The following is a 13063-nucleotide window of genomic DNA, read 5'->3' on the forward strand; positions in this document are numbered from 1 at the left end:
TGCCAAATATTTTCAGTCTCCTGAGGGGGAATATGCTTTGTCGTGCCCGCTGATTGATGTGGCGTACTCCTCAATGCTATCTGAAGAATCCCGGAACATGTTCCAGTCTGTGCTAGCAAAACAGTCCTGTAGCTTATCATCTGACCACTTTTTTATTAACCGAGTCACTGGTGCTTCCTGCTTTAGTTTTTGCTTATAAGCAGGAATCAGGAGGATAGAGTTATGGTCAGATTTGCCAAATGGAGGGCGAGGGAGAGCTTTGTATGCGTCTCTGTGTGTGGAGTAAAGGTTGCCTAGAGTTTTTTTTCCTCTGGTTGCACATTTAACATGCTGGTAGAAATGAGGTAGAACGGATTTAAGTTTCCCTGCATTAAAGTCCCCGGCCACTAGGAGCGCTGCCTCTGGATGAGCGTTTTCCTGTTTACTTATGGCCTTATACAGCTCATTGAGTGCAGTTTTAGTGCCAGCATTGGTTTGTGGTGGTATATAGACAGCTACGAAAAATATAGAAAACTCTCTTGGTAAATAGTGTGGTCTACAGCTTATCATGAGATACTCTACCTCAGGCGAGCAAAACCTTGAGACTTCCTTGGGGCGGCAGGTAGCTTAGTGGGTAAGAGCGTTGTGCCAGTGGTCGCTGGTTCTAATCCCCGAGCCGACTAGGTGAAAAATCTGTCGATGTGCCCTTAAGCAAGGCACTTAACCCTAATTGCTCCTGTAAGTCGCTCTGGATAAGAGCGTCTGCTAAATGACTAAAATGTATTAGATTTTTTGCACCAGCTGTTGTTTACAAATATACACAGACCGCCACCCCTTGTCTTACCGGAGTCAGCCGTTCTATCCTGACGATGTAGCGTATATCCCGCCAGCTGTATGTAATCAATGTCATCGTTCAGCCACGACTCGGTGAAATATAAGAAATTAGTTTTTAATGTCCCGTTGGTAGGATAACCGTAATCTTAGGTCGTTCAATTTATTCTCAATTGATTGAACATTGGCTAATAGGATTGATGGAAGAGGCAGTTTACCCGCTCGCCGTCGGATGCTTACAAGGCACCCCGACCTACATCCACGATATCTCCGTCTCTTTCTCATGCGAATGGCGGGGATTTGGGCCTTTTACATTTTTATTCTTTTATTTTATTTATTTATTTCACCTTTATTTAACCAGGTAAGCCAGTTGAGAACAAGTTCTCATTTACAACTGGCCAAGATAAAGCAAAGCAGTGCGATGAAAACTACAACAGAGTTACATATGGGGTAAACAAAACTGAAAATATATATACAGTGTGTGCGAATGTAGTAAGTTATGGAGGTAAGGCAATAAATAGGCCATAGTGCAAAATAGTTACAATTTCGTATTAACACTGGACTGATAGATGTGCAAAAGATGATGTGCAAATAGATACTGGGGTGCAAATGAGCAAAATACATAACAATATGGGGATGAGGTAGTTGGGTGGGCTAATTTCAGATGGGCTGTGTACAGGTGCAGTGATCGGTAAGCTGCTCTGACAACTTACGCTTAAAGTTAGTGAGGGAGATAAGAGTCTCCAGCTTCAGAGATTTTTGCAGTTCGTTCCAGTCATTGGCAGCAGAGAACTGGAAGGAATGGCGGCCAAAGGAGGTGTTGGCTTTGGGGATGACCAGTGAGATATACCTGCTGGGGCGCAGACTACGGGTGGGTGTTGCTATGGTGACCAGTGAGCTAAGATATGACGGGGATTTGCCTAGCAGTGATTTATAGATGACCTGGAGCCAGTGGGTTTGGCGACGAATATGTAGTGAGGGCCAGCCAACAAGAGCGTACAGGTCACAATGGTGGGTAGTATATGGGGCTTTGGTGATAAAACGGATGGCACTGTGATAGACTACATCCAATTTGCAGAGTAGAGTGTTGGAGGCTATTTTGTAAATGACATCGCCGAAGTCAAGGATCGGTAGGATAGTCAGTTTTACGAGGGCATGTTTGGCAGCATGAGTGAAGGAGGCTTTGTTGCGAAATAGGAAGCCGATTCTAGATTTAACTTTGGATTGGAGATGCTTAATGTGAGTCTGGAAGGAGAGTTTACAGTCTAACCAGACACCTAGGTATTTGTAGTTGTCCACATACTCTAGGTCAGACCCGCCGAGAGTAGTAATTCTAGTCGGGTGGGCGGGTGCAAGCAGCGTTCGGTTGAAGAGCATGCATTTAGTTTTACTAGTGTTGAAGAGCAGTTGGAGGCTACGGAAGGAGTGTTGTATGGCGTTGAAGCTCGTTTGGAGGTTTGTTAACACAGTGTCCAATGAAGGGCCAGATGTATACAAAATGGTGTCGTCCGCAAAGAGGTGGATCCGAGCGTCACCAGCAGCAAGAGCGACATCATTGATATACACAGAGAATAGAGTCGGCCCGAGAATTGAACCCTGTGGCACCCCCATAGAGACGGCCAGAGGTCCAGACAACAGGCCCTCCAATTTGACACATTGAAATCTATCTGAGAAGTAGTTGGTGAACCAGGCGAGGCAGTCATTAGAGAAACCAAGACTTGTCGTCTGTAGGATATCCTTCGAGTCCGACTCATTGAAGAAAAAATCTTTGTCCAATACGAGGTGAGTAATCGCTGTCCTGATATCCAGAAGCTCTCGGTGTCTGTTTCAGGGCATTTGTCATCTCTCTCTCTCTCTCTCTCATACATTTTACATTTTAGTTATTTAGCAGACTTACAGTTAGTGCATTCATCTTAAGATACTTTTGTATATATATATATATATATATATATATAGTGTATGAGGACACCCCTTCAAATTAGTAGATTCGGCTATTTTCAGCCACACCCGTTGCTGACAGGTGTATAAAATCGAGCACACCGCCATGCAATCTCCATAGACAAACATTGGCAGTAGAATGGCCTAAAGAGCTCAGTGACTTACAACATGGCACCGTCATAGGATGCCACCTTTCCAACAAGTCAGTTCGTCAGATTTCTGTCCTGCTAGATCTGCCCCGGTCAACTGTAAGTGCTGTTATTGTGAAGTGGAAATGTTTAGGAGAAACAACGGCTCAATGGTGGCGAAGTGGTAGGCCACACAAGCTCACAGAATATTACCGCCGAGTGCTGAAGCGCGAAGCACGTTAAAATTATCTGTCCTCAATTGCAACACTCACTACCGAGTTCCAAGCTGCCTCTGGAAGCAACGTCAGCACAAGAACTGTTCGTCGGGAGCTTGATGAAATGGGTTTCCATGGCTGAGCAGCCGCACACAAGCCTAAGTTCACCATGCGCAATGCCAAGCGTCAGCTGGAGTGGTGTAAAGCTCGCCGCCATTGGACTCGGGAGCAGTGGAAACACGTTTGCTGGTGTGATGAATCACTCTTCACCATCTGGCAGTCCGACGGACGAATCGTGGTTTGGCGGATGCCAGGAGTACGCTACCTGCCCCGATGCATAGTCCCAACTGTACATTTTGGTGGGGGAGGAATAATGGTCTGGGGCTGTTTTTCATGGTTCAGGCCCCTTATTTCCAGTGAAGGGAAATCTTAACACTACAGCATACAATTACATTCTAGACAATTTTGTGCTTCCAACTTTGTGGCAACAATTTGGGGAAGGCCCTTTCCTGTTTCAGTATGACAATGCCCCCGTGCACAAAGCGAGGTCCATACAGAAATGGTTTGTCGAGATCGGAGTGGCAGAACATGACTGGCCTGCACAGAGTCCTGACCTCAACCCCATCAAACACCTTTGGGATTAATTGGAACACCAACTGCGAGCCAGTCCTAATCGCCCAACGTCAGTGCCCGACCTCACTAATGCTCTTGTGGCTGAATGGAAGCAAGCCCCCGGAGCAATGTTCCAACATCTAGTGGAAAGCCTTCCCAGAAGAGTGGAGGCTGTTACAGCAGCAAAGGGTGGACCAACTCCATATTACTGCCCATGTTTTTGGAATGAGATGTTCGATGAGCAGGTGTCCACATACTTTTGGTCATGTAGTGTAGCTCGGTGGGACAATCACATATAGCAGTCATAGTAAGCATATTTTTCTCCAATAAAGTAGCTATCAGCAAGGTCAGAGCTAGTAAGAAAAAAATCAAGTTTGATTGTTAGTTCACGAAAGTATTTTTTTAAATTATTTTTTCTCTTCTCTTTCTGGGTCAAGCTCAGAACCTGTGGTTCGCTCTACACATATACATCATGTCCCACTGGTCACAGACGTCAATACAACGTCTATTCCACGTTGAAATTACTTGGAAACAATGTTGACTCAACCAGTGCGTGCCCAGTGTGGAACCTCCTGTCTCTGACTCAACCTTTTCAGTGGATGAATATTGATGTGACATTGTGGCGAAGAACAGAAGACAGGCTGCTATTTTGATGCTGTGTCTTCTGTATGTGCTAGGCTTGGTGTGGAAGTGGAACAGCAAGAGAGAAAGAGACTGAAACAAGAGATAGATAAAGAGAGTGAGTGAGAGAAAAGACAGACCACCTACTAGGCCGGAGATGGTGTGGTATTACCGTCTTTGTGTTAGGTTGTGGGTGCGCATGAAGTGTGTGTGTGTGTGTGATTACTGGAATGTACTGTGTGATGGCAGAGTGTGTGTTTTGGATGTGTTGCTTGCTTAGTCGCTTGTGTTTTTGTGTGTTTGTGTGCATGTTTTTTTCGATTGTGTATGTGCCACTGGGGTGTGTGGGTGGTGTTTAAACAGGAAATTAGGAGAGTGTATCTGCCTCATGGCTTCATGTTCAGGTGGGAGGGATTAGATACACACACACACACACACACACACACTGAATGGGCGTTGTAATGCTAATCCAGGTTGAGTCTCAACATGTATTTTTTCTTATAAACAGCAGTTATTGCTTCTGTAGACAGACCAATGCAAATAGGCTGTTAGGGCATAGAATGACTTGATTGAATGTGCAGGAGACATTATAGTAAGTACTGGTAGATACACAATCTGTTATGTCCATGGGCAGCTTGAACAAGCTGGGCTTGCAGACAAACACGTGTACACACACACACAAAGGGCAGTAATCCCCCTCGACATGCCATGGATTTGGGCAAAACAGGGATTTTCCTCTTCAAAGGGCAAGGACCACCCATTGGAACAATGGTGGCAGGAGCGCCGGAAGCTTCACACACACACACACACACACACACAGACACACAAACTGACCGCCCTCCTCGGCTTCTAGGATATTGAGGATTTGGGGGTTATTGTAAAGGCCAGTATAGAGCACATTCCACTGTATCTAGAAAAGCACATATCCCTTCAGACAGCAGATCACTCCCCTTAACTAACCCTGTTAGCACTGGGTCTGTAATAAACCACACACACACACACACACACTGGACAGTGAGGGAGGAAATTAGAGGGATAAAGGGAGGCTGAGGGATGGAGAGAGAGAGAGAATGGGATGGAGAGGGTGGAAGAGGGGGAGGGAGGGATGGGGAGAGAGAGAGAGAATGGGATGGAGAGGGTGGAAGAGAGGGAGGGATGGGGAGAGAGAGAGAACGGGATGGAGAGGGTGGAAGAGAGGGAGGGAGGGATGGGGGAGAGAGAGAATGGGGTGGAGAGGGTGGAAGAGAGGGAGGGAGGGATGGGGAGAGAGCGAGAACGGGATGGAGAGGGTGGAAGAGAGGGAGGGAGGGATGGGGGAGAGCGAGAATGGGGTGGAGAGGGTGGAAGAGAGGGAGGGAGGGATGGGGAGAGAGAGAATGGGATGGAGAGGGGGGAAGAGAGGGAGGGAGGGATGGGGAGAGAGAACGGGATGGAGGGGGGGGAAGAGAGGGAGGGATGGGTGGGGAGAGAGAGAATGGGATGGAGAGGGGGGAAGAGAGGGAGGGAGGGAGGGAGGGATGGGGAGAGAGAGAGAACGGGATGGAGAGGGGGGAAGAGAGGGAGGGATGGATGGGGAGAGAGCTCCTCTGCAGTGTGTCTTTTGAGGGCAGAATGTAGTGCAGGGCTGCTTAGACAAGCTTTAGACTCAGACAGAAGTGTTGTGCGTGTTTTCGAGTGTGTCTTACTGGACGTGTTTAACCAGAAGTCCCCACAAGAATAGTAAACAAACAAACATTTGACCAAATGGAGACATTGTGTTAGTCCCCACGAGATCAGATGCTATTTCTAGGGGGTTTAGGGTTAAGGTTAGAATTAGTGTTAGGATTAGAATTATGTTAAGGGTTAGGAGCTAGGGTTAGTGTTGAGGGTTAGGAATTAGGGTTAGGGTTAAGGTTAGGGAAAATAGGATTTTGAATGGGACTGAATTGTTTGTTCCCACAAGGTTAGCTGTACAAGACAGTGTGTGTGTTTATGTGTGTGTACATGTGTTTTTATTTGATTACTTCTTTTGAACTGAAACACAGAGAAGGATGGCTGCTTTGTGTGGGTGATTCACAGGGAAATTTAAACTATTTGTTGCTTGAAAGCCGCTTTTGAAATCAAAGACAAAAGCTGGGAAAAGATGGTTGCTAACAACAGCCGACAGTGCTCCGCCGCCTGCATATTTGGATTAGTCTCTCTCTGCCTCTCTTTCTCTCTCTCACTCTCTCTCTCTCTCACTCTCTCTCTCATCTCTCTCTCAACTTCCTTTCTCTTTTCCAAAAGCGGTGCGTTCGTCTTTCTCCATCTAGTTTTGTGTTTGAGTGAGTTATTGTGTCCAATGTGTGTGCCTTGTGGATATGGGAGAATGACTGTATTGTGGAATGGTGATTTGAGCATTGATACATTGATCCACCGTGCCTGTATGGAGATTCTGTTTGATAAAGAGAGACAAGCACGGCCTGCTTTGACTCACTGGAAGAACATAATGGTTTGATCACTGGTGGCGTTCATAAAGTACATAGGACCAAGAGTTTTTCCTGTTAAAGTCATTTAATCAGGAAACACTCCTGGCCATAATCCTAGTCATACAATATGCAGATCCAGTCTTTCACAGAACATGATTTAAAATGTCACCGATGAATTGAATTGAATTAATGGAGGTGGATGCGGGGATGTGTTTATTGAACCAGATATGCTTCACTCCAGTCAACCTAACTCCACTCCTAACTGAGGGCCAGTGAACGTATTTGATGGATTTTATCCAGTTACATCCTACCTAGGGTAACCAACATAATTGAATTGATATACTGACAAACTATGAGTCAGTGGTTTTTGTTAAGAGGTCCTTAATTTCAAAAGTTTCATGAAAAGGTGGGAGAGGAAATGTGAATGGAAGTAGGACAAATAGGAAATTATGACACTCAATGTGTTGTCTCAGAGTCGTTAACTAGTCCTTGGCCACAGGGGTGCAATTAAACGCTTTGGCCACTGCTGTGAAGAACCGCCGAATCCCCCACCTCTTTAACCTGGGCTTTTTGACAGCCTCTGTCTGATCATCTGCAAATGGGACATCAGGCTTGTAGTGTTCTGGGAGTTCCAACTTCTGCTCTTGTCCTTGCTCCAAGTATATCTGCAGCCTTATCTTCTTTAAAGGTAATTTTCAATATTCATCATCTCCAGCACCACCCCAACATCAACATATGTGAAAATGGCACGTTTTCTTGTAAAAAAAAAAGATGAAGGAAGATAAGTGTTTCCAATGACATCATCAACCAATTAGTAGGCAATTAGTAGGCAATGCCTACTCATAATTGGTTAAAATCACACGATGCACACCGAAGATGTAATTGGAAACACTTATCTTCCTCTCTTTTTTTCCACAAAACATAGAAACATGCCATTTTCACATACAGTGAGGGGAAAAAAGTATTTGATCCCCTGCTGATTTTGTATGTTTGCCCACTGACAAAGACATGATCAGTCTATAATTTTAGTGGTAGGTTTATTTGAACAGTGAGAGACAGAATAACAACAAAAAAATCCAGAAAAACGCATGTCGAAAATGTTATGAATTGATTTGCATTTTAATGAGGGAAATAAGTATTTGACCCCCTCTCAATCAGAAAGATTTCTGGCTCCCAGGTGTCTTTTATACAGGTAACGAGCTGAGATTAGGAGCACACTCTTAAAGGGAGTGCCCCTAATCTCAGCTTGTTACCTGTATAAAAGACACCTGTCCACAGAAGCAATCAATCAATCAGATTCCAAACTCTCCACCATGGCCAAGACCAAAGAGCTCTCCAAGGATGTCAGGGACAAGATTGTAGACCTACACAAGGCTGGAATGGGCTACAAGACCATCGCCAAGCAGCTTGATGAGAAGGTGACAACAGTTGGTGCGATTATTCGAAAATGGAAGAAACACAAAAGACCTGTCAATCTCCTTCGGCCTGGGGCTCCATGCAAGATCTCACCTCGTGGAGTTGAAATGATCATGAGAACAGTGAGGAATCAGCCCAGAACTACACGGGAGGATCTTGTCAATGATCTCAAGGCAGCTGGGACCATAGTCACCAAGAAAACAATTGGTAACACACTACGCCGTGAAGGACTGAAATCCTGCAGCGCCTGCAAGGTCCCCCTGCTCAAAAAAGCACATGTACAGGCCCGTCTGAAGTTTGCCAATGAACATCTGAATGATTCAGAGGAGAACTGGGTGAAAGTGTTGTGGTCAGATGAGACCAAAATCGAGCTCTTTGCCATCAACTCAACTCGCCGTGTTTGGAGGAGGAGGAATGCTGCCTATGACCCCAAGAACACCATCCCCACCGTCAAACATGGAGGTGGAAACATTATACTTTGGGGGTGTTTTTCTGCTAAGGGGACAGGATAACTTCACCGCATTAAAGGGACGATGGACGGGGCCATGTACCGTCAAATCTTGGGTGAGAACCTCCTTCCCTCAGCCAGGGCATTGAAAATGGGTCATGGATGGGTATTCCAGCATGACAATGACCCAAAACACACGGCCAAGGCAACAAAGGAGTGGCTCAAGAAGAAGCACATTAAGGTCCTGGAGTGGCCTAGCCAGTCTCCAGACCTTAATCCCATAGAAAATCTGTGGAGGGAGCTGAAGGTTCGAGTTGCCAAACGTCAGCCTCGAAACCTTAATGACTTGGAGAAGATCTGCAAAGAGGAGTGGAACAAAATCCCTCCTGAGATGTGTGCAAACCTGGTGGCCAATTGCAAGAAATGTCTGACCTCTGTGATTGCCAACAAGGGTTTTGCCACCAAGGACTAAGTCATGTTTTGCAGAGGGGTGAAATACTTATTTCCCTCATTAAAATGCAAATCAATTTATAACATTTTTGACATGCATTTTTCTGGATTTTTTTGTTGTTATTCTGTCTCTCACTGTTCAAATAAACCTACCATTAAAATTATAGACTGATCATGTCTTTGTCAGTGGGCAAACGTACAAAATCAGCAGGGGATCAAATACTTTTTTCCCTCACTGTATGTTGATGTTGGGGTGGTGCTTGTGATGATGAATATTAAATATCCCTTTCTTTAACTAATCAGATGGACTGAAGCTCCTAACATAGTCCTCTGACTACAGGTCTTGGTGTCTCAAAGCCTCAAGAAGGTGTCTGGACCCAAGTTCTTCTTTAAAGGAAAGTCCATGAGTACTCTCCCTTCTGATCTCTTCCGTCACTTCTTTTACAAAACTGAGCCGGTGTTCCATGCCAAACCTGCCAAACTACCATGTTGGAATATGAACAAGAAGACCCTGCTCCTCTGATAGGCATCTACATCATTCCTCATGGAGCTGACAATTTGTCTACATCTGTGAGATGGAGCCAACCATGCCGTTATGTAGATCTGTGAGATGGTTCTTCCCCGCTGCAAAATGCCATGTGTCCCTGAACACCTTTTTCAGGGTCAGCTGGATGATGCAGAGGGTTGGGTTCTCATGCTGAACTTCGATCTTTTTGAAGGATGCCACTTCTCTCTTGAGTGGAAGTGTGAATACCGGCCAGTCCATGTTGGTGTTTGGGAACCCCTCTAGAGTCCACTCTGGGGCCTTAGGGGGCTTCTGTTACTCCTTGAGGTTCTCTTGCTCCTTGGGCTTCTCTTGCTCCTTGGGCTTATCTCCATGGAGGCCTTGACGTTTGACCTCTGATGTTACTCCAGAATGGTAACAATCTTTCCTGGATTTCAGATCCTCATACCTCTTTAAGAGACCTGGTCCTCCACAGCTAATCAGCCACTGTCTTAGTTGAGGCAGAGTGATCTTCTCAGGGGTGGACATATGTTTTAGGATCATATTCCGCTCCTCAAGATAGGCTTCCCAGTCCCAGGCGAGGTACGGTCGACAGTCGCCACTATCCATCTTCTGAAAATGTCTCTGTTATGAAGAGTGAACTTTTTTCAGGATTTCTTTTTTCTTGGCTGGAAATGGCACTTGGGTTGTCTGTCCAGTAAAGGATGACGATAGATACTAAAGGCATTGTGCTATTTCTCTGAAAAGTGGAACACTTGGAATGGTACACATTCCACTATTTCTATGGTTACACATTGTGACCATTTATTGTAACCATAGAAAAATAATCATTCTAATTCTATGATTATTACAAGCGAGTTATGACCCTTTGTGATGTGTACAGTAGGCCACATCTTTTTTGCTGTTAAATCATGCCAGTATGTAAACTGGCCTTTGTTTTCAGGTGAAGAGATCATATTGTAAGATCATTCTTATGGTTTAGGTTATTTAGTTATTTCTATAAGAAAGGAAACAAAAAAATCAAGGTCCGGCAGGGATGTAGCTCAGTTGGTAGAGCATGGCGTTTGCAACGCCAGGGTTGTGGGTTCGATTCCCACGGGGGGCCAGTATGAAAAAAAATAATGTATGCACTCACTAACTGTAAGTTGCTCTGGATAAGAGCGTCTGCTAAATGAGTAAAATGTAAATGTTCTCTTACCCTCTTTCCCCCCCCCCCCCCTTCTGTCTCTCTGGATACTGTCACTGTTCTCTGACTGGCTGTTGTGACAGAGCCGTCTCTTGAGTTGTCAGCCTCTGCTAAAGCTGAGTTTAATTACTCCTTTTCAGCGGCACGAAACACACACAGCATGCCACATTGTTCTCGCAGTAATTGTCAAAAATGCACAGTGATTGAAGTCTCCATCAACCGTGCTATCTGACAAACGGCGATGCATCTCACATCTCGTAGACAAAGAAGACCCCCAGATTTGTCAGGGTTTTCACAAGGTTTTTTCATAAATCCTTTGAAAACATTAGGAGATATGTAGATGTGTGTGTTGGCCTGTCACAGTGTTTGACAGGCAGCACGGATCGATGGACTGTCCCCACTGTGCCCATCTCTGAATAGCCAATTAAAGAGGAGGAGGAGGAGTTACAGTACACCATTATTGACTGAGTTTGGATGAAGGGTCCATTCTATGATAAACATGCGCTAGCAATGGCTCATGTGGAAAATAGTTATTCAGATAGAATATGTTTGTTATTTACTATAGTCCTAAAATCCTTTTATGTATTATATTCCTAAAATCAAAAAAAGTACTATATTCTAAATAATGAAATAACTGTATTGAAGGTTGCGTAAAATATTTACTTTCCTATTCCTTTTGTTACCTGTGATTAATAGAACTGTGACTGTCAGATGAGAGATGTCTTTGTGAGAACGAACAAAACAAATACGATTGTTGACACTATTGCAACTAAGAATGATGTATCGGAGCTACTAAGACCCATGACAGATGAAACAAAAATAAAGACATTTCAATTAAATTATATTTTTCCATTGGATTGCTGTACTCTGTTGCACCTGTGGAAGTTTGTTGAATGGGTGTGGACTACTTTTGAACTGATGGTCCCATTTCTCCTTTCTCCCCTCTCCCTCCCAGGAACCTTGCCCTACGACATAAAGATAGTGATTGCGGGAAACCATGAGTTGACCTTTGACCAGGAGTTCATGGCTGACCTGATCAAGCAGGACTTCTACTACTTCCCATCGGCCTCCAAGCTGAAGCCAGAGAACTACGAGAATGTCCAGTCCCTGCTCACCAACTGTATCTACCTGCAGGACTCAGAGGTCACCGTACGCGGCTTCCGCATCTACGGCTCCCCCTGGTGGGTGACTCTGTAACTGCAGTATACCTAATAGTGCAAACCACTGCTACTTTATCTACTCTATTTCTATCTATCAATCTTCTCTCACAACCACTTTGTCCTTCCTCTCCACTTACTTTCCTGTCAGTCATTCACTCACACTCCCCTCCATACACTTCCTCCCATGCTCCTTTTTTTTCATGGCTACCTCTCTAGCTATGGTTTCTTTCTCCCTGCCTCCCTCCCTCTCTCCTCTCCTGTTGTCTCTCCCTGGTCAGTGCCATGCTGTTCCTGTGTTTCTCCAGTGGTGTGTGTGTGTGTGTGTGTGTGGTGCTGGTTTACCAATGCTCCATGATGCAGTATGTGTTTTTGGTGAGGGGCCCCAGAGGTAGTGTGTAGGCACTGGAGGGGTGTGCGTGTGGGGCCCCCTGTGCTAGGTAATTGGTTTGCTGAGATATTGGGGTCCCTTGAGTTAGAGGAATAGCCGCTATGGAGTGATGCCTCAGGTGTGTTGAAAGAGCGAGAAGGGAGAGAGAGAGATGAAGACGGAGGGATGGGGAGAGCGAGAGAGTGAGTGAATGAGAAACGCAGTGGGAGAGAACTGAAGACAGAGGGTGTAAGAGGAAGAATGGTGTACACGTCTTCAATTCAGTAACACCGGCTGGGCTTGGCTAGTGCAGTAGGCCTGCTACAGAAAGCAGATGAAATTATGTGTGTGTGTGTGTGTGTGTGTGTGTTAGCGTGCCTGTGTGTGTGTGTGTGGTGCCTGTGTGTGTGTGTGTGTGTTGCAGCAGCCCGAGGCTCTGTTCCTCCAGCACAGAGGGACTCCAGCTGGAGACTCCGTGTGTTCCCCTCTCCACACTGTCTGCTCCCTCTATCTCTTTACCTCTCCTCACCCACCCCCCCTCTCCCTCAATCCACCTGTCTGTCCGTGCGCTCCACATGTCGCTGGCTCGGCAGTGGGAGCGCGGGGGAACGAGGATGTCTCTTTCTCTCTCTAATCTCTGTAAGGAGCAGTGGGACAGCGCCTGCTTTACCCTCTCCAGTCCCGTCTCCATGGTGATGCCAGGCTGGCACTGCTTTATGGCCCGTGGCCGGCCTGTACTGTAGCCTCGGGGTGGTGGGAG

The 13063-nt window shown here is 45.6% G+C and overlaps 1 protein-coding gene across 1 annotated transcript in view; it reads left to right on the plus strand.

Annotated features, from left to right (window-relative positions):
• LOC311139822 (metallophosphoesterase domain-containing protein 1-like) overlaps positions 1-13063 on the plus strand; it is a gene marked incomplete at its 3' end in the record, with an annotated part of 221082 nt that overhangs the window by 186893 nt on the left and 21126 nt on the right. Inside the window, exon 4 of the mRNA XM_084174785.1 lies at positions 11732-11961. Within this exon, the coding sequence (XP_084030911.1) occupies positions 11732-11961 (230 nt within the window). The remainder of the gene's footprint in view (positions 1-11731; positions 11962-13063) is intronic.

The sequence above is a fragment of the Coregonus lavaretus genome (assembly GCF_964263955.1).
Source record: "Coregonus lavaretus genome assembly, chromosome: 13".
NCBI classification, from domain to species: domain Eukaryota; kingdom Metazoa; phylum Chordata; class Actinopteri; order Salmoniformes; family Salmonidae; genus Coregonus; species Coregonus lavaretus.